The 22,419-nt window shown below is 44.1% G+C and overlaps 1 protein-coding gene across 1 annotated transcript; it reads right to left on the reverse strand.

Annotated features, from left to right (window-relative positions):
• Positions 1–644: 644 nt before the first annotated feature.
• Positions 645–21,601, reverse strand: clip2 (CAP-GLY domain containing linker protein 2). The gene is made up of 17 exons (XM_031571527.2): positions 21,023–21,601; positions 18,650–18,866; positions 15,467–16,002; positions 11,660–11,784; positions 11,132–11,342; positions 10,436–10,633; positions 10,136–10,239; positions 9,425–9,485; positions 8,805–8,909; positions 6,097–7,065; positions 5,876–5,933; positions 5,553–5,636; positions 5,269–5,425; positions 4,287–4,446; positions 2,440–2,628; positions 2,224–2,298; positions 645–2,036 (listed from the first exon to the last, which is right to left on the reverse strand). Exons 2-17 carry the CDS (start codon positions 18,762–18,764, stop codon positions 2,025–2,027), a joined length of 3,159 nt encoding a protein of 1,052 aa, XP_031427387.1. The 5' UTR covers positions 18,765–18,866; positions 21,023–21,601; the 3' UTR covers positions 645–2,024.
• Between the last annotated feature and the right edge of the window lie 818 nt (positions 21,602–22,419).

Genomic DNA, 22,419 nt, shown 5'->3' on the forward strand with positions numbered 1-22,419 from the left:
CTTTACTTCATTAAGCCTACCTGACATTATGCTTACCTCCATTCCCGCTGTGATATTTCACCCTTAATTTACAAAGTGACCAGATCCAAATCACGGATGATCACTTGCATGTAGGCCTACTTCCTAAATTTGAGTGGCATAAACCACACACCACTGCAACCTCGTTCTAGTTGATGGAAAATCATTATTTTCATTTCTCAAAATGAGAGCTGTGTAACCTCCTGCATGTTTAGAAAAAAATAATGTTTGTCTGCGGGTAGCCTCAGTCAATTCTGCAGACTTGGGTTGGAATAGGCCTATTAAATGGAAGGTAACAAAAGCTGGCATAAATCTCTCTTTTGCACTGCATCATAGAACCCATAACAAGAAAAGGCAGAATAGCCAAGTAAACAAATAATGGGTCTATTTAGTTCTGAGTTTAGCCCTTTACTCAATATTTTTGGCCAATACATTTTCTTTTGTGTGTGAGTATGTGTACTTTTGCACTGTTTCAAGGTACGAATTTACAATTTGGAAAGTAACTCCATTTTATGTTCACTCTGTAAGATGCTTGGCCACTCCAGTCCTGTGGAAATAGAGCTGAAATGGCATAATAATCACCAACCTGGCTGCCAAGCGAAACAAACAAATAAAAAAACACAACCTTTTGTCCATATTGTTAATATTTAATGATCGAGTTTCAGAAACATTACAGCAATCAAGGGTATGAAGAATTTTTCCCAACTGAGAAAAGGCAATATTTCAAGTCCAATAACATTTAGATTCTTCAATTCCAAAGCCTGGGGCCAGCCCTATCACCTTCAGAGAATGTCCCCGTCGTACTAGCTGTGCCCATACAGTACCTACAGAAAGTTCCCCAAAGACCAAATATTCACCAATTGTTTCCTGTAAATATAGTAACGGACTGGAGGCTATGGATTCTTGTTGAATTTGAGATACTGACATTTGGAAGACTCAATACATAGATATATTCTGTATATTTGGGTTGGAGATAGCAAACAGATCCAGATGATGGATGGTTTTCTTGTTTATACACTTCATACCAGATTATACCAGATTCTGGACCATGTCACTGATGCCCACGTCCTCTTGACATAGGAAAGAATGTATTGCAACAGTGAATCTCCCCTCTGTAACTTAAAATGAGTCTCAATATTTTCTCATTTATATGAAACTGATCCTTGTAGCCTTACAGACAACCACTGAAGTATGCCCATGGAGTTCATTACAGCTAGAGTACTGTGACTTGAATGACTGGCGTATAGCTGATGTTTTTGCACACAGACTGAGAGTTGAATTGTTTAAATACAGTTTTAAACACAGATCCATACGCTGTGACACCCCAACTCGAGCCTTGACCAAATCCTTCAGACTGTTTTTATTTGTATCCATCTGTATGCTACTTGTGGGATAAACATGTACCTCAATCCCTATATGCAAAAGGGCTCCCTTCTTTGTTCTAACTGAATACTTTGCAATCAAAGTCATACAAAAAGATTGCCAATAAATTAAACGAGTTTCAATAGAGGCTAAATATCAATCATCCTGGTACTCATGTGTTCTTCCTGGTGGAGCCAAACCAAGTTCTGTCCACAGCTCTGGTAAACAAGGTTGTCATGTTTTGTCATATTTGTCATAATTTGTCATAATTGGACCACTTTCTTTCATTTTAAAACATCAACCTTGTCCATGTAGGAGGTAGTCTACAGGTAACAGGATCGTACCATAACCAGAATCAGAATCAGGTTTTATTGGCCAAGTAAGTTTGCACAAACAAGGAACCGCATAACCTCTTTCTCGTCTGTCAGGGGGCATATTAGATGTTCATTATGATGCTTTGGATTGTTTATTGAGACAGCTAGTCGTCGATTTGGTGTTAACTATAAACTGAAAAAAAAAAAAAATTCACATGTCCAGTGGAGCGTTAGTACGAAGTCTAAGCTTCAAACTGGCTGCTTCTTCTTTCCTTACAATGTACCTCCACAGTTTTCAAAACAATCAGTTCGGCCTCCTTTCCCCCTTCATCAGTGTTGTTCCTGAGGGAAAAAAACAGTGTTGTTGTTTATCACATTCAGTGCTGATGTACACCAGGTCTGGAAAACTGCACCAGAAGAAGAGATTCTGATCAAAGACATTTAGAATTTCCTAAAATTATGAACATGTTCGGAATTTATTATCCACATTTTACCAATCTGTGACTGAGTAACATCAGATTGGTAGTACCTTGTGTATTACCTCTTGTAAGAGAGATGTGTCTGGTTGATGAATACCATTGGCTGAATTTGCACCACCATGGGCCTATAGGAAATGAACACACAAAAAAGATCATTAACTTTTACTATATCTCCATATATTGTATTACAATATACAGATACATAACAGCATAAAACAATATATTACATCTATGTATTGTATCGTGATATTTCTGTGTAGATGTACCTGGCCCTTGTCTGGCCGTGTGCACATGGCCTCCACCAGCTGGTCCACCTCCTGGTTGTGTTCCAGGGCGTTCCTCAGGAGGTCCTCTGTGCTCAGTAGCCTATGGCGCAGCCGGGTCACCTCTGTCTCCGACGCAGACGGGTCCATCATGGAGTACCTGCGGTGGTCTGGGGACGACTTCTCCCGACCCTGACAACGGGGATAGGCGAGCGTATTCAAGTTCATATACAACGGGACGCGTGTTCGAAATCATACATCACCCAATATTTTTTTTCGACATCCCCCAACATGTACATCACACACATACTGTACATACAGAGGGGAAAATAAGTATTTGAACCCCTGCCGATTTTGCAAGTTTGGCCACTTGCAAAGAAATGTGTGATCTATAATTGTAATGGTAGGTGTATTTTAACAGTGAGAAACAGAATATCAACAAACAAATCCAGAAAATTGCATTTTATAACATTTATGACTTTATTTGTATTTGATGCAGAAAATAAGTATTTGAACCCCCAAGCAAACAGCAAGAATTCTGGCTCCCAATGACCAGTTATGTGCCCAAGAAGCACACATATTAGTCCTTATTAGGCCTAACAAGGTACACCTGATCTCAACTGGTGACGTGTATAAAAGAAACCTGTCCAAAGAATCATACTTCACACCTTCAACCTCACCACCATGGGCAAGACCAAAGAGTTGACCAAGGACCTCAGAGATAAGATTGTAGACCTGCACAAGGCTGGAATGGGTTACAAAACCATCAGCAAGCAGCTTGGTGAGAAGCAGACAACTATTGGTGCGATTATTCGTAAATGGAAGCAACACCAAACAACTGTCAATCGCTCTAGGTCTGGGGCTCCATGCAAGATATACCCTCGTGCGGTATCGGTGATCATCCGAAAGGTGCAGAATAACCCCAGAACTACACAGGGAGAGCTTGTGAATGATCTCAAGGCAGCTGGGACCACAGTCACCAAGAAAACCATTGGCAACACACTTCCTCGTAATAGTTTGAAGTACTGCAGCACTCGCAAGGTCCCCCTGCTCAAGGAAGCACATGTACAGGGCCGTCTGAAGTTTGCCAATGAACACTTGAATGATTCTAAGGAGGATTGGGAGACAGGATGTGGTCAGATGAGACCAAAATCAAGCTCTTTGGCATCAACTCGACTTGCCGCGTTTGGAGGGGGAAGAATGCTGAATATGACCCCAAGAACACCATCCCCACCGTCAAGCATGGAGGTGGAAACATTATGCTTTGGGGCTGTTTCTCTGCCAAGGGTACAGGACGACTCCACTGCATCGAGGGGACTATGGATGGGGCCATATAACGTGGAATATTAGGCTTGAACCTCATTCCCTCATTCCCTCCCATTGAAAACGCAACCTTAAGGATTTGGAGAGGATCTGCAAAGAGGAGTGGACCAAAATCCCTCCTGAGATGTGTGTAAACCTGGTGACCAACTACAAGAAAAGTCTGACGTCTGTGCTTGCCAACAAGGGTTATTCCACCAAGTACTAAGTAATGTTTTGCTAGGGGTTCAAATACTTATTTTTTGCATCAAATGCAAATTAAGTCATACATGTTATAAAATGCAGTTTTCTGGATTTTTTTGTTGATATTCTGTTTCTCACTGTTAAAATACACCTACTATTACAATTATAGATCACACATTTCTTTGCAAGTGGCCAAACTTGCGAAATCGGCAGGGGTTCAAATACTTATTTTCCCCACTGTATATATATATATATACACATATTTGTCTATTCACAGAAATGTTAACATTAACCTATTCACTTTATTCCTACAACTGTTGTGTGGGAACACAGGCAATCCATCTCACCAGCAGCAGCAGTTTTTCCCGCAGGGTTTTGATGTCTTCCTGCAGCTTCTGCTCCTTCACCCTCCACTCAGCTTTGTGCACTTCCCTGCTTAGATCACGGTCCAATCCGGGCGAGTGGCGGGGGGACTCCAGCAATAACACTCGAAGTTCATTCAGGCTCCTAATGCAAAAGGGCAAATGTGAGTAGACTAGCAAAAGTCACACAGGCCCAGTAATTACAGCTCAGGCAATATCACATTTTACTTCAAATTTCTATTTAGTGCCTAGAAGCGGTAGAGTCTGCGATTCTAATCGAAGCCAGCGTGTGTGAGCTCAACAAAACTCTGGTGTTCATACGCAGTCCTGGCTCTGTAAATGGGAAACAAACTAAGTGGCTCGGACCGAGCCATACACTATTCCAGCCAATCAACACGTTGCTTCAGGAACACAGAAGGGAGGGATCAGGGATGTAATTTGATTGGCTGTATAGCTCAAATATAGACAACCTTCCCTCAGAATCATGAACTGTACCTTTAATTATGTATACTAACAAATGGGATACCACAACAAATATGAAGTAAACATTGTCCTAAAAAAATCTACTTAATTTCAGTAGTTCATCTCACCCACAAATGGTGTTCTGAATATTCCATACTGCCATAGAGCTATGGTGGAGTTTTACGTTTAACAAGAGGCACATGGCCAGGCACATCACCAGAAAGAGGCCATCTCAGCTAAGATACTGTACTGGCTTGAGTGGTTAAACAGCTTTTAGAGTCACTTTTAATCAGCCTAATTGCTCTCATTACCTTAATCTGCTTTCAGACAAAGTGGATTGAAACTGATCAAATGAATGGACCAGTGTGAGCGTATGTTATTAGGCCAAGCTCTCTATCAATGTTGCTGAGGTTGCATATTGTGAACATGGACAGTGATGTTCCAAAGAGAGAGATGGCGGAGGTGTCCAACAGTTTTTTATTTTATTTGTTTTTTTGTCCTCTACCTCTCTTTCTTCAGGAGCTCCTGGCTAATGATGACAAGCTGTCCTGAAGCATCATGGGATTTCTTGGTCATCGACTCCAGCTCAGCCTCCACACGCATCTTGTCTTTGAGAAGTGCATCAGCCTTCTTATCCCCTAAACGAACTTTGCTCTCCAAGGCTGTTCCAAAATAAAGTCATTCCAGAGGTGAGAAAGCATTTTGGTTATACTTTTCATAATCACGGACAGTTTAGTAACTTTCACATTTCTTAACCAAACAGAATGACAAACATGAAATACCAGTTACCAGTAATTTCTGACTGAAGAGCATCCACTTGTGTTGAAAGAGTAGAGACTTCTTTTTCTCTTTTTGTAAGTTTCTCATAGGTTTCTGTGAGAAGTGGTTAAAAACAAAAATAACACTTGTTTTGGATTTTTTTTTATATAAAAAACCATTAAAGACATCAAGACTTTTATTCTTTCCATCCCCAGTAGATCAGGAGTGATAATGATATGAACATAAATCTCGGATGTCTCTTAATCCTCAGACCCATAAATCACTGTCTCTGAATACATGATCTGCAGGTTTAAGAGGACTGCAGTAATGCATGCATTAACTGGCTGTGTTACCTTCCATAGTCTGCTTTAATTGAATCTTTTCTTCGGAGTTATCAGTATCCTCTATCACCTGGGAAGAGACAAGGTACCAAAATTGAACATCAGTTTTCATAATTACTATTTCCAGTTAAAACACAAGCAGTGTGAGTATGTGGATGAGGTATCCATACCACACACTGAACACTCAAGTGCACAGCAAGTGGTATGTTGTGCTTCAAGGGTATGTTACTCACATTAGCGTCTTGGGTGGTGCGGTCAGCCTCCATGGCCTGCAGTCTGTTCTCACTGACTCTCAGCTTTTCCTCCAGCGTGAGCAGCTCTGCCCGACTCTGGGCCTCTGCTTTCTGCAGGGTCTCGTAGTCCACCATCTTCTTCTCAGCCAGCTCCAGCCTCTCCCTCTGGAGTTGGCCTGTGCGGCCCTGCTCCTCGTGGGCTTTCTCCAGCTCTCCTAGCCTCTGTTCGGCTTTCTGGAGCCTATCGGCAGCCTCCTTGAGCTCCAACACGTGCTGGCCGCTCTTGACCTCTGCCTGGATCCTCCAGTTCCCGTCGCTTTCCTCCAGCTGGTCGCGGAGCTCCTGGAGTCGCGTGCGGTAGTCCTCGCGTTCCTTGGACATCACGGCCACCTCGATCTCATGCTTGGCCTTCTGGTTCTCCAGCTCCAGCTGCTGCTCTATGCGCAGGCTCTCCATTGCCGCCCTCACCTCGGGCGGTGCGCTGGTGTTACCGTCCTCACCCTCGCCCTCCCCGTTGCGCCGCTCGCCCATCAGCGAGGCCTTCAGCTCCTCCAGGGCGCGATGGTGGTCGCCCGACAGGGAGTCCAGCTTAGTCTTCCAGCCGTCCATCATGTCCATGTTCTCGCGCGTGGACTGCTGAAGCCGCTGGCGCAGGTCGGCGATCTCCTGGGCCTGCCGCTCCACGGTGGACTTCAGGTGCTCGGCCTCGCGCTGGCTCCCGCTCAGCGCCGCCTCGTACTTCTCCCGCAGCTGGCTGCTCTCCTCGCGGTGCTCACGGCCCGCCGACAGCAGCTGCTCGCGTATGAGCTCGGTGCTCAGACCCACCTCCGTGTCTGAGACGCTGGCGGCGGTACCAGCGGACCCAGACGCATCCCCGGGGCCGCCCGTGCTCCTCTGCAGACGTGCCTTCATGTCCTCCACCTCTGCCTCCAGCTGCACCACCCGGGTCTTCTCCTCCACCGTGGTTTGCTGCAAAGGACAGAGAGGTCATCCATACTCCCAAAAAACAAATGTCAGTGCCTGGCGTGCACAAACTGCAGGATCAAATTCCTGGCTGAGGGGGGCTACTTGCTATTAACCTCTTTGGAGAAGTATTACTGTTCTGGTTCATTTATAAGTGATTAACCAGGCAAGAGAATAGCCCCCCAGAGCTAGGAAGAGTTTACTCCCAAAATAGACAAGAGTCTGGAAGAGCTATTCTTAAGATCAAAGAAAACACATTCCTTCAGTCAGCAGACATAAAGCACCTATGACAGACGGCAGATGAGAAACAAGGAAGCCATTCAACTACAGTCCTCTACAAGCAGCAAGGCAATATGAGATGTCACAGCTCTTAGGAAGTCTAGAGGACATGGAACGCACACAACCACTATAAGCATACCGAAGCCATGAGGAGTAATAATTACACACCATTTGAAGAAATATGATGCCATTCTTGTCAGAGAAGATCGAAGACACACTTGTATACTTGTTAGTTAGAAAGATACCATTGAGCATGTGTGCTCTCTGGATCGGAGGCCGTATTTTACAGTTCTGTAAAGCATACCAAATCAGAAGATTCTCAAGAAGCATTCAGAGACTATACTACTTTAGATAGAGGGGGAAAAGGCACTTTGCCAAAAGTGACCCAGTGACCACCAAGAAAGCATAGAACACACTGAAGTTTTGAGAAGATTAGACAGTGATTCTCATTTCACCTGGATTCGCTTACCCAACCTCAAGGGTGCTGGGAGTCTGCGTCTGTCCTGTTGACAAATGGCACACCTTCAAGAGCTGCTTCTCTAAACCTTATGCCTTACACTGCAAAACTCACTCACAGGCCTTCCACATGGTCCTTCGGATCTTGACATTTAGTTTCTCTTATTGGAACCCATTAGAGCACATACTTATGTCTTTGTGTTGGTGTGCTTTGGTCTGATTTAGCACACGGCTAATCAGCTAATGTGGTGACAAATCTACTCTTTGAAGGCTTCTTTTGTGCCCAAAACGCTGCGGTATGGAGCCAAATTGAGGATAACTCAAGCTGACACAGAGGCTCAGTGGGGGAGGGTCTGCTGGGTGACACTGGACAGAGGGGAAGGAGGAAGCGAGGACACGGTAGCGGCACACGGGCAAACAGCTCAAGTGGACGACATCGATTGATGGTTGAGGTTCAACTTTAGTGATAAAAAAGGAACGAAAAAATGGGTCTGCAAATGAAAAGTGCAACTCAACCCCAGTGGACTGCGGCATTCTAGGTGGGAGCACGGCTGAGAGAGGTCTCCAATACTCCAGTTTGTTTCTATATATGACTCAGCATAAGTATCCTTTATGATTTTTACCACCATTCATTTCTTTACTATACAGATAGATATTTTATGGTTTGAACATACAGGGTGCACTTCACTTTTTCTTTGTAGTGCTTCTGAAGTGCACTTCAATTCACATACAGAATGCTGACTGAAAAACATCAAATCACAGGATTGGCAAAGAGAATATCAGATTTGACATCTTTGAGGTGCTCTGAATATGTCATTCCTAGTTACGGTTAGGGTGAAAGATTGATGCTGAAGTATGGAGACCTCAAACTCGGTGCCAGTCAGGTGCAAGCATGACTAGTGCATATTTTGGGGGCGAAAATGTCGAGGAGAGGCCAGAGTTAAATGAGGGGGAGGTGGAGGGGTGATGACCACAGGCAGGGGGGACTCGCGCGTGGCTTTCCATGTTACCATTTTCTCCTCTAATTCTTTTTTCAGCTTCTCTGCTTTTGACTTTTCGACCAGCAGACTGTGCTCGAGCTGCCGTATGCGGGCATGCTCCAGCTTCGTCTGTGTCTGAGAAACGAGAGAGACAGGGGCAGGGGGAGAGGAGGACAGGAGTGATAGAGAGAAAGACACACACACACACACACACACACAGACAGAAGTGGAAACGTAGAAATGTTGTGAAAACTTCAGAGATTCTCTGTAGTGTCTGAACAGCATTCGGCAGACAGTTCAAGAGAGGCAGATTTGAAAGAGAGCGATGAAGAGATATTGAAAAGATGTGAAAAACCTCAACCCTGTTGCCTGCCTTTCATGTGGCCAGATCAGTTTCTGAATACCTGTTGAGATAAGTTCCTGGAAAGATGCCTCTTTCATCAAACAGTGTAAAGCACTGAAGGAACTAACACTCAATGAACAGTACTAAAAAGAGGACTTCTACTAACTTTAACTCATGTCAATTTTTCTGTTTTAAGTATTTAAATTTAAAGCATTTTTCTCTTTATAGGCGTGGCTGCGCAATGTCAAGATATCGTTCTCTTTTTTGACAAAAAGATATTAATTTACATTATTATGTCATAAAATACCTCTAGGTCTCCTTTGGTGATGGATTCCTCTTCCACTCTGAACTGAAGATCTTCAACTCTCCTGTAGTAAGACAAACACACCACTAGGTGCCAGGAAAACACCTCCAAATCCAACCACACCGTAACAATAATTGTATGGCTGACTAACACTCTCAAGCATTTTTAGAGTTTCAACTTCTGGTAGAACAGTAACTTCTTAAGTACAATTGTATGACTTAATGTTGTTAATAATTACAGCTGCAAAATGACCCTTGAATACATTGAGGATATAGACATCTCTTTACATTAAAAATCTATTGCATTATGAGTGGTTTGTTTTCCGAAATGCAGTGCAATTACACATGGCCAACAACACTTCCATTACTGTTCCAAAAACATGCAATTCAAATTCTAGTGCCAGTGCAATTTTACAAAGTACACTTCTTGATGGCTTTCCGATGTGCTTTTTCCAAACTGACCACTGAAGTCCATCATAGCCCATAAATATTTTGGCCTGTGTTAACCACCTCCCGAGCTATGCTTCTGAAAAAAACGTATACATGCTTCCTGTAGTGGCAGAAGCCTATACCAACAAATGTACCTATTATGGGCAAAATACATTAAAACCAATTATTCTTCATGTAAATGCATGTACGAGTATTTACACATAATATATAATGTATAGTTAGTGATGTATTTGAATTTTGGAATTGACCGAACAAAAAACAGTACCTTTTTTCTTCCTCAAGCTGATTGGCCAGTTCCAATTTGTCCTTTTGAGTGGTGACCAGTAATGTTTTTACTTGCTGCAGGTTGCTCTCCGTCTCTGCAGCATACTGTAAATACAAAACCCAATGACTTTATAAAATCTGACACATGTGATTCCTTCTACACAAAACCCAGATTAAAAAAAATTGTGACGATGGTGACACTTGCAATTCGGCTTTAACCCCCCGTCCCTATTCCTCATGCTCAGCTTGTTATAAAAAACTGTGAGAGATGGAGTGATGATGTGAACAGCTTGTGACACACCTGCAGGTGCTGGGCTTTGAGCACGCCCAACTCTTTCTCCACCTCGCAGATGTGGCTGGTTGCCTTGGCGACCTCGGCCCGCTCCAGGTCCCTCTCGGCCAGGAGCTGCTCGATGTGCTGCTGCTTCTCCTTCAACGCCTCCTGGAGTGCAGTGGTGCCCGAGATCTTGCGGGCGTACCGCGACGACGTCTCCGTCAGCTGAGGACACACTTTGCGTCAGCGCTGTGATATTTCCCTCACGGCTCACGAAAGAGCATGCTACAAGTTGCATTTCTCCTGAAGGACCTCTGTACTGCATCAACCCCCAATCAAGGACTATTATGTACAATTGAGCTTTCCCTTAATTGTATTGGCAGTAAATGTTAGTTTCACAACTTCTCACTGATGATCCAAAAGTATGCATACAGACCCTGGCAACAGTGAGAATAAAGTATCCAATGTCATACTTCATGGCTCAATCCGACATAATGGAAAACTGAGTTGACTAAGGTGGAATTCCGGTACTCAAACAGGTCCTTAAGGAGAAGAGCTGGAAAACCTTACGACACAACATCTTATCACCACTTCAAGATCAGCTCTGGCTTCAGTAAAGCCTAACGACCCCAGCACCCACCCCACCCCTCCCCCACGTCTGGGCCGAACGGTCGCCACTGGTCTCGTAAGGGAGCTCAGCGAGCGAGCGCACGTCTCTCTCACCAGGCCGGTGCGACTGGGCCTGCCCACGGAGGAGGCCACCGAACTGACGGAGCTGATGGATGAGCTGCTGGGGCTGTGCGCCAGCGACGACACGCCCATGGCCATGCGCTTGGTCTTCTTGGCCTTGGCCGGGCTGGTGGAGGGGAAGCCGATGCGGATCACCTTGTGGATGGGAGCAAAGAGCCCAAACTTGGCCTGGCACTGGAAATACCTGAGTCAGATGGGGGAGGTGGGGGAGAGAAAAGAGTGCGTCACACAAAAAAAACATCACTGTCGTCATTACTGTCACTGTGAAAGCTGTGGAGCTCTTGCTGCAGGTGATTCAACGTGGATGACCTGGAGTACTAAATTATGCTGCTTTTACTCCAACAAAATGTCAGTAATTGACAAAACTCTCTTTGAACAACCTACAACATGTTCTATAAAGAAGTTTAATAAAAGTAGTCAGTGCCTGATGATGACACACATGTAGGAGATTCACTGCAGTCATTTGTGCCGTGGCGTGGCGAGGAGAAAGTAGCTGCCTACCTGGTCCCTGCTACGGCTCCATCGTTCTTCCCCAGTGGCTCATCCAGCTCCACACCGCACCATTCGCCCTTGGCAAAGTCAGTCTCCCCCACATAGCGCACTACTCCGGTTTTAGTGCCTCCAACCTAGCGTGAGGAGAGGGGGGCAGAAGGGAGCCTCTGAGTTATCTGTGCAATTACCTCCAAATCAGCCAATCTCACAGCTTCACATCGCTAATCTAAAGACAGACTGTATAGGATATCGAATCCGCTAATGCTAATGCTAATTTTGTAACAAGATGTGGGTTGCATGAATTGGCACACAAATGCACACGGCGAGCTGAAAACTGCTGAATTCTGCTTAGACGACAGTGAAAGAGTGATGAGAGAGGAGATGCCCAGGATGAGCCTGAGGGTAACCACCCTCTGCTCACCACTGTGGGACTGGAACCCACCGAGTCGTCACTCTGGACTGGCTGCGATCTAATTGTGCGTGACTGCAACGGCAGACATGGCCTACATTCCCCGAGAATAGAGGGCATTGCCAGTTACACTAGTGAGATCAGACAGATTGGAAGCAGGTTTGAGGGCACAAGTACACAAAGACCACCTTGAAGCAGTTAGGGTCAGGGTGTTTTCTTTTTTAGTTCAAAAGCGCGTGGTTCCAAGGAGATCACATGAATGACTGCACTACTAAATAATGCATCGCATCAAACCAGAGAATGCTAACTCGATCCAAACATAGGCCGTATGGAATGAAACTCCATAGTCCACTCTGATCTCTGAGGGGAAGAATAACCTCTGTGGTCCCGGTCGAGCTTGTCTTTTGCTTGCTGGATCTGCTCTATATGCCATGCAGTGTGGTTTGTAGAAGTTGCTAAATAATAAGTCATGCAACAGTGTGACTGACGTGAGAGACATTATTTTCTGCTGGCAAAGTTTGTGAAGCAGAAATGGCAGTAAAGGTGGAAATCCAAAATCTTGTAGGTGTATTAAAAGTGTGAGCTCCATATTACAATAACTACATTTCCACAGGCAAAGGGAGCAACTAAATGTGACGCTTCAAACAGAATACAAATACACCATGGGAAATAATGTGCCTTTGATATGCCTTTAAGCAACATCATAAAGGACCAAGTACAATATCAACAGTGACACTCTAATATGATTACAAATGCAGATGTGTACTCATCTAACCATCAGATGGGACTTTGATGTTCACATACAGTAATGTGTGCAAGCGTGAAAACAATGGTTTTCACAGGTCATATGACATAAAACTACAAAAGACAGGAGAACAATGAAAAAAAGCCTTGTCCCCTGGGCATATTCTGAACCTGACCGTATTCATCAGAAGCAGTCATCATTCATCCAAGAGCTGAAAAGGGATCACTGGGAAACCCATTACCTAGAGAATCTATCCTTGTCACTTCTTTTTTATCCACGAAACAAATGCCATTCTGTCCACATCTCTCATTACATGAGGCTCACGGTTGCCGTCACACAGTGCCCGGTGTCATATCCTCCGGACGGGGCCCCGAGACAGAGGTGCTTTTGTGTGGGGGCCCGGGACCTTACTCCTTAGCCCCTTGAGCGACTGCACTGGGCACATCTGAGACGGCTCTGTGTGTGTCGAGGAATCCACACAGATGCGCTTTTCATAGGCGGTCCGCAAGTGAAGCGCGGGAGAACTGTGCCCTTAAACGTCTTGCTCTTTTGCTCCATCAGCCTTGAGCAAAATAACCTCCCTTCCCTCTCTTCCACAACCGAGGCAGTTTGCTGTTGTGGAAGGCTGTTAGCAGCAAAGGCGTGTTCCATTCCGCGCCGTGCCACTCTCTGGCCTGGAGTCGACAGACGCGCGTGTGCTCCTGCTACGTCTGCCTGTCTGCGACTGAGAGCGTGGGACTCATCCGACGTGGCAGACGCTTCTCCCGCGCAAGCCAACTCGCAAGAGCGGATAACAAAAACAGACGTGAGGAGGAAGCTTGGTCTTCATGCCTCACAGTACTGACCTCACTTTGCCTGTCGCCACTTAACACTACACAGACAGACAGTTTTCCGCAAACAGAAAAAAAAGGAAAGCCAGGACGTCAAGGAAGTGAAGAAAGTTAATCTTGCGGTTCAAACCTGATAGTCCTGCTGACTGACTGACATTTATCTTCATCCAACCATGTCGGGCTGAGTCAGGCGCCTCATCTCACATGGCTGCCACACAGGGATTTGCAGACCAGAGGCTCTGTGCAGGCGCTCATTTGGCTCCTACTCAATCCGGCTGACTGGATCCAGTCTACATGACTGAAGGGTGGCTGAGGGAAATCCAGAGGCCTCAGCGGCCAAGGCAGGGCTCAATACCATTAACAGACTTCAGAGCCGGTGGCGATACATAAATAACCCAGGTTGAAAATGTGGAGCATCAGCTGGCTGTTTTACTGGGGGAGACTACACTGTAACCTGTTTAAGAGCTTCGTCTGATGTGCAATGGCGATGAGCTAGGAGTATACGGTTTCATCCACTGATTGAAACTTTGTTTAGTTAACTCTGCTGAGACGTTTAGTCTGTGAAGGAGGTTAACATGGCCCGTGTGAGAAAGCATCTTTAAAATGCCAGTGAAATTGATGAGTCGCTCGATCTGCAAGACTGCAGTGCTTCGCAGAGACATTCTTTGCTGGGGCTGCCACAGCTCGCTCTCCAGCGCGATTATGTTGTTTGGTGAACAGATGGAAAAAGCAATACTCTGGATTTTGACTGCATGGAGCTTAGTGACATTGAGGAGTCCTTCATATCCAACAGCATACTCATGGTAATAGGATACTGGTATAAGGGAGAAGCAATGGGGAATTAGCCAAGGGAAAAAAATCCCCCTAATGGGACTGAACAGCATGTTGTCCATCCCTCTCACTGCCAGTACTGCATCTATATTTCACATGTTAGTCCCGGTGGCAGCACAAAACACAGAAAGTAAAACACAAACGCAACACTATGCAACAATTTGCCACTTTCTGAGATATGTTTTCATAGGCAACTAGTTTTGGTATCAACTTCAAATTAATTTTGATAGTATGTAGCCATGTGAAGGCTAGAACAAAGCTGTCTCTCCCACTCGTCATCAAGATGTAGTTCTGTGTTCTGTTAAAAGCCAACACCTGGATCACAAAACTACAAAGTGAATCGCCTGAGCTAGTGGAAACAACAGGTTTGTTTATTTCTCTTTCATATGACCATATACCATTCAAATTAATTAGTTTGTTTTCCAGCAAAAACATAAAAAATACCCTTAAAAATGGTATAAAAAAACCTACCTATTGTGCCTTTAAAACTAAACCTATATTTTGGACCAATGTAAAATTCATCAGCCTTCAAACACAAAACAGTTGGATGATATAAAACCAACACTACAGCCTTGGGAGCTAACTGTATGCTGATGCATTCTGATGATCACTAAAGGGCACTGTAAAGTACTTGGACAGGAGGATGGGGCCTTGGACACTGCTGTTCCATGGACTGACATTGGTTGGAGGTTCCTGACGGTAATCCACTTTGATTTACAATATTGACTGCTTGAAAAGCTTTTAGCCAGTGCTGGGCTAAATGGAAAGCAATTTGACCCAAGGCCAATCAGGGTATATGGTCGAGCAGACAGCTACATACTTAATGAAATTCCTTTGCCAGAGCGAGAAACCCAGGACCTAGTCAGAGCGACAGTGTCTTCACTAACATTAATCATGTCAGCGGCACTGTAAATATTGGCTATATAACAGAGACGATCTCTGTAAATCAGTTTTAGTAATTAATCCTTTAATACTCATGGTGCACAAGGGCTAGGACTTACCAGCACACGATCTCCCACTCTGAGATCCTTGTCACCCCCTTTCTTCACCGAGCCGCTGTCAGACATGTTGGAGCCAGACTCGTTGCCTGTCTTCACGGCGCTGTTGAGCATACCCTCTCTTAGGGGCATGACCGCCCGCTGGGCGCCATTGCCCGCACCCCCATGGAGACTCTGGAGGTTCTGGACCGTGAGGGCATCCCCGGTGTGGCCGTCGCCTCCGTCGCCCACCGGCTGCCTGTTGAGCTTGGAGGGACGGGTGAAGATGCCCTGATGGGGCTGGCACTCGAAGTAGCGCACGCCCCCAACCGAGCCGTCGTTCTTGCCGACCAGATCGTTCAGGACCACCCCGGCCCACTGACCCGGTGCAAACTGTGTCTCGCCGAGGTAAGCGACGCAGCCAGGCTTGACGCCATTAACCCACACCCGTTCACCAACCACAAAGTCCCCCAAGACGTCATCTCCGACCTCGGAGGTTTTGGAGCTGGACTTGTCTGAGGCGTTGCTGGGTGTCGGTGTGGTGGGCTTGTGAGGGGAGTCTGCGGAAAGAGGGCCAGGTGTCAGAGAAACGGGCACAGACAGATGATGTGGAACAGCAATCCAATGAGAATTTTTACAACTTGTAATGGTTACATTTTAGCCCTATAACGAGGTTCGCCTAGTTTCCCATTCTACATTAAAAATCGAATACCACCCATGCTTATCTACAGATGGAGGATATTATGCCCACAGCATAATGTAACAAACTTGCCAAGAAAAAAATCTAAGATCTAAAAATAATTTTCCTATTTACCTTTACAATAAAAATTTGCGGATGTGTGTTAACAATGTCAACAATTAAAATCCATCCATCAAAACTGAAATTTTGCAACAATGCTGACATCTATGAAAAAAGCCCAATTATATTGGTGGGTTCATATCCTAATCTTGCTGATTGTAGATCAGATACATTTGCATGTGAAACATCGATTACACAGCTTAACGCTTTGCGTGTGACACACTATTTAACGGTGACTGCTTTTTAAGACATCCCCGCAAACTGAGAGAAACACAGCTAAATTAGCATGTGGTCTGCTGCCCCTTACAGCTCAGTGTGTGGGATGATGTAGTTGGTGCCAGGACTGGCCTGGACTGGGGGAGGGGCACTAATGGCAGCTTTTGTGCCCCAATTGCTCCCATATGTTCTGCGACCGATAGACAGCATTGTAGATGCAAACAAAAACACAGACAAAAGAGTCCAGGTTTTGCCCATCTTGATGACTGCAACTCAGAACACATGGAGCTTGTTAACGTTCCGAGAGCTGTGCTCACGAGGGTCAAAAACCCTTCAGGTAGAATCTGTCTGATGTAGGTCATAATTGCAAGTGTACAAATGGATGATAAATAGTAGTTCAGGCACATACATGATAGAGACACGACATTCACAAGATCACTTAAAGGCTCTGTGTCATGTTTCATCAATTTAAACAAGGACTCATTTCAATTTTGCAATGAGCTGTACGCTGATAGACATCATATACATATATATACATACATATGCTAACTTCAGAGGACATACAATACTATTTCCCTTTTATAATCTGCCACACCCCAAAAAAAAGGACAACCAGATTGCCAGTCATATGTACGTATGTTTACAACTACAGTGGTGCGTTTGCATTCCTATGGCACATGTGCGTGCTGGGGTCATTCTGGTCCGGATCCACGTCAGTGAGCTACTACAAGACAAGCCCCATTCGAGATGTCCCGACCCAGTGACGAGCGTGAACTGAAGGCCTGCCGTGTTGCTTGCCCAAGTGGCCGTGTTGCCAGGGCAACAGCAGATCTGGGTAAAGCGAGTGAGGCAAGAGGAAAGAGAAGAACACAGGCCTCACTTCACAATTGAGCCTCATCGCCACCTCCCACCCATCTGAATTCCACTATTCACCAGCACAATGACCCCACCACAGCTCCTCATGCCCCCCCCCCCTTCTCACACAAACACACATACACTTCCTTTCCACCCTCTCTCTCTTCCTTGCAGTGTTATTCTATGACCCCAAGTCTTTTTTTTTCTCTCTTCTGCTCTTCAGTAACTAGTTGCGTTCAGCAGTAGTTCACTATCTTCTAAATAAACTGAATTAGATAGTAGCCTAATTATTCCTTAACAATCGTCTCAGAAGAACAGTCATCTTTTGACATAGTGTCTGCTTCCATAGCATTACAATGCACATAGCTCTATTTTGGTTCTAAAGGACACTTCATTAAGACAAACATTCTTATGAAAATGCTTCTTTCTGCCCTGCAATATCTAGTCAAATTCATATACTAACGACATGCCTGTATTAAGTACTAAGCTCCTCACTAACTACATACAGTCGGTTGATTGTTATCATGTTAATGATATCAACAACAAGGGTTCTGCTCATTTAACTGGCTATGTACAGCTCTGAGCATTCTTGCACTTCTTGATTTTCACTTACCATGACTTCATTTCCTGAGTTCCTTTTTTTTCCCCCTTCACAGTGCATTCCAAAGACAGCTTGAACCATAACACCCCTCTGGTTGACACATAAACTAATGCAAATAACAAACTACAGTCTGACTCCGACTGGCGCTGGCTGTGAGCGGAGCACTGTCGTCGTTTATGTAACACGTGTCTGTGTCCTGGAGTCAGAAATGTCATATGATCTAAGACTAGGTCATTGAGTAAACTCCTGTGCACATAGGTTCCAATCCTGCCTGTTTAGAGCTGGGGAACATTTAATTATTTTAAGGCTTTCAAAGGGTAGATTAACCTAACTAACGAACTAACCATTAACCTGAATGAAGCATGAACTAAAATACCATAACATCAAAGTTCACCCAAAAAACTGGCTACTAGCTTTTCCTAAGGGGCACTCAGAAATGACAGTAATGTGATAATCCTCAAAGGTCCTCTCATCTACATTGAAACATTGTATTTTTTTTGTGGAATTAAGAGTCCTAATCTCTTGATGCATCCAACCACAAACAAGTAGAAACGCAGACACGGAGCCAGCTGTCTGCTTCTACTCGAATATTTGACGTGTATATTGTTCTTGCACGGTGGTTTTAAACACCATGCAATGGAAACATGCAGTGGCACTGCTGGATTAGCTGATTCACGGTGACTAATGGCGAAAAAGAATCCTTCATAGGCGCCTGTGGGAGGAAAAACAGACTTACTGTCTTTTTGTGCAGCAGGACCGGAAGAGGACCCAGCAGTGGTTCGTCCCACAGGGCTGGAGTGCTTTGGACCCCTGCCAGGAATCTTCAGTCCACTTGACTTCAACATGTTCATGGCGTTCGGCTGATAGGCAGCAAATTCCCAATAACCAAAGGCTTTTTCCTGAGGCACTAGATGTGGGAGTAGCGATGGAGGGTCCCCATTGTACCTGCAGGACTGAGAGTGTGATTTTCAGGAAGTTTAGTTTACAGTTTTTCTCAATTGCTTTGGTACATTCCCCTGATCATCCTTTATATTTTCAAAACAGTAAATTAATGTCTCAATTCGTACAAACAGTAGACACAATGAATTACTGGTAAAATCCTTAGTTTATGTCTCAAAAGTAAATATTTATGTCAGTGCCATCAGAATGAAGAGTCCTTGTGTCACTGTTTACAAACAAGACAGTCAAAATGCTTAGTCATGTTGTCAGTGTACCAGCAAACCCTGGAAGTGTTCCCAATGTTCATTTGACTGTTTATCTCTTGACTGACCATTATAACTTCAGTCGCACTAACTGAATACTCTTCTGTATAAGTTGAACATTATCCATGTCCAACTATAATTCCAACTATTATCCATGTCCAACTATAATTCCAATACAAGTTTCCAACTGCTTGTACACCATACGAATTTAGAAAAACACCTGAAAGAAACTGTACAGTACCCTCATTTACAACCTGCAAAGACACAATAGAAAAAGCTATCTATCTCTTGCATGCCACAAACATTCTTTGTGAACCAAGTCATTTTAGAGAATACAATCACGAGACTGATGATCATAGACGTTTCATCTTCATTTAAAAAAAGAACCTCTGTATTGGCTAATGCAATGACAAAAAGAGTAGATTACAGTAACAGTAATCAATGTTTTTGAAACCACAAAACTATTCCCTGATGGTGTTTGTGTGGCAAAAGTTTTCATTGACCCAAATAACTACATAGAGTAATTTGGCATGCTGTTCCTTACAAAACCTCTCACACTCTGAGGGATGAGATCACTAGATGACTCCCAGGAGGGTTAGTATTGTATGCTGTAAAACCCAATGGTGAAAATATGACTGGTGGCACACATTGTTATTGTATATTCATGCTCAAACAATGGTAAAATGTTTAACCATTTTGCATATCATGTCTTAAACAATGAATACAAGCTAGATGTTTTAGGGGATACGACTATTCAACAGAGAAGCTGCATAATACATTTTGATCAACATGAAACATGCAATTGACTATACAGGTAACTGCAGACAATAGCATGACTCAACCAAAACATTTCCCTTTTTTTTCCAAATAATGAGAAATTGCAGTCGTCATGTGCAAGTGACTAGATGATGTGGAAGGTTAGACTAGTAGTTTTGTGGATTTTAAGTCTGATCTGAGAAATGAACCAAAGCGACTGAGAAAAACTGTGAGATGGTGATTGAGAATTGTGTTAAACTAGGGCATTTAGGCAACAGAAACAACATCCTCTAATATTTCACTATATTTGGGTATGGAAGACCACTGATTATGGACTTGAATAAGGAAAACATCAACAATACCTTTTTTGTAACACACTCCTAAATTCTTTCATAGTCCCTGGTTTGAGCAAAATGCATATCAAGACAAGGGAAGGCCTCTTTGGACCTCCAAAAGCTCACTGCACAACACAGGGGCACTAAAACCCCCACTAGAGGATAACACCAGCAGTAATTGTGGTGAAGCATCAGGAGACAAAACAAACTAGAGTAGCCACAGACGTGAATAAATGACTCACATAAATGACTCACACTCATCAGATCATATGTTATAGATAAATGAAAGCGTTAAAGGCTTTTCATCTAATATTGAAAAATTATTTTTCACATAGGCTTTCATTTAAGACTATCTCTAGCTAGACTCCAGGCTACTCTGTCTCTTTAGGCCATGGCCGTCTGTCATATTTATAGCCAACATCAAAACACTAGCCTAAACTAATGTTTGAATCATTGTTAGAGGCGTTAATGGGAATGCTTTAGGTGTATCTTATGTCGTGAAACTTGTTCAGTGTGCATTAAGGTTAGAGACGTTCCTGTTGTGTTACGCCGTTTGGCTAACGTTACTTGCTTTGAGACCTCAAAACGACCCTTTCAAGAAACCGAGACTCAAATTCGATAAAATATGACTAGATTAGTTTAACAAAAATCATCAAGTCTTTACAGGATACAGTTACGTACAGAAGTAAACCTTCATACATCGCAAATCTTGTTCTATTGTTTTAGCTATGTACTGCAGCGTGGTCTGCGTTTTTACTTGGTTCTGACAGATGTCTCAAATAGCCTGCGATGGAGATACAACAAAAGCATTCTTACCTTACAAAGTCCACATTCGGTTTTGTGCAGGGTAGTCGCCAACTAACTTTATTCTAGCTTAAATGAAATAGCTCCCTGTATCCCCGGGCTGGAGATATATCGGTGGTCTGCCACTCCCTACACTCACACACAGGGATGCAAAAAATATGGATGCTGAGCTAGAACTGAGAGGAGGAGTGTGGCAGGATGCGAGCCGCAGTATAAAGGCGACTGAGATGCCGGGTCATTTTAGGAACGCGGTCTAGATAAATGTCGTCAAGGGGTCTGGTCTAGATACGATTGTACTAAACTGATGTCTCCATCCCTATGGCCACGTCCTCTGTTTTCTTGGGTGTGCTGGTTTCCGTTAAAGCATTTCAGCAGCATAGGACCGTGTTACCTTGGATCTACGACGCTTTCACTACCGCTAGCATGTGGTTTATTGAATAGAGGGGGAGGAGGTACCCTATTTTAGCCGAAAGCGCAACGATACTCGGCCTCTTTCCCAGGGCTCAGCATATCCAGACAATAGACAGTGAGTGCACAACGAGGACTGCGGGGGAGCGGCAGAGGAAATCACTGGCAACTTTCCGATGCTTTGGGGGAAGACTTCCTGTATCGCTCCCTTTAAAATATGTAGGCTATCTCTGCATACTGACGCCTATGCCAGAGTTTTTAGTTGAATTTCTGATGCTTAAATAGTGTTAAGTGGCTAAATAAAAACGACATGTCTGCTCTATTGTCAAATTTAAGACTAGCCCTATCTGTTTACCGATTTTGATTAAATGCTTTCAGAATTCAGTGGTTAGAATGCCTAATTTGAATGGTGCTAGCCAAATAGGATTATAATGGCATGTCCAGAATCCACTTATAGATTCTTTTAATTACTCTGGGAATACGTGGTATGCACACTGTGTCCACACATTGTCCTACATTGGTTTTTACCTATAAAGGGTGGAGAGCTTCTTATAGGGAAAGACTGAGGCGTTCTGTACTGTTTTCTACTCCACACTTGATCTCCTCGAAGCATGCATGTTCAGAGGATTTGAAAGGGTGGAGGTGTGTGTGTGTCAAGGTAATGTCACAATACATTCAGGGTGCAAATTCTAACAGGAGACTAGTGGTTGTGTTAATTTATCTCTGAGGAGGTCAGATTCCTAGTCCCTTGATAATTTTTCGTTGGTTAACCCAGTAAAGCAGCAATATGGAGTTCTGTTCCAAAATTAGTAAGCTAACTACCTAAAAGGCATGCAAAAACCTTGCAAACACCACCAACAGCCCAGCTGTCACCGATAGAAGCTTGCCAACACACTAACTGGTGTTGGCAACTTTTGGCAGTTTAGCTGGCAATGTCATGCCTGTGAAAGCTTTTCTTCCATTTTTGCAGGGTGTACCAGCCTGTTACACAGAACTACATA

Source organism: Clupea harengus, chromosome 8 (assembly GCF_900700415.2).
Source record: "Clupea harengus chromosome 8, Ch_v2.0.2, whole genome shotgun sequence".
Classification (NCBI taxonomy): Eukaryota; Metazoa; Chordata; class Actinopteri; order Clupeiformes; family Clupeidae; genus Clupea; species Clupea harengus.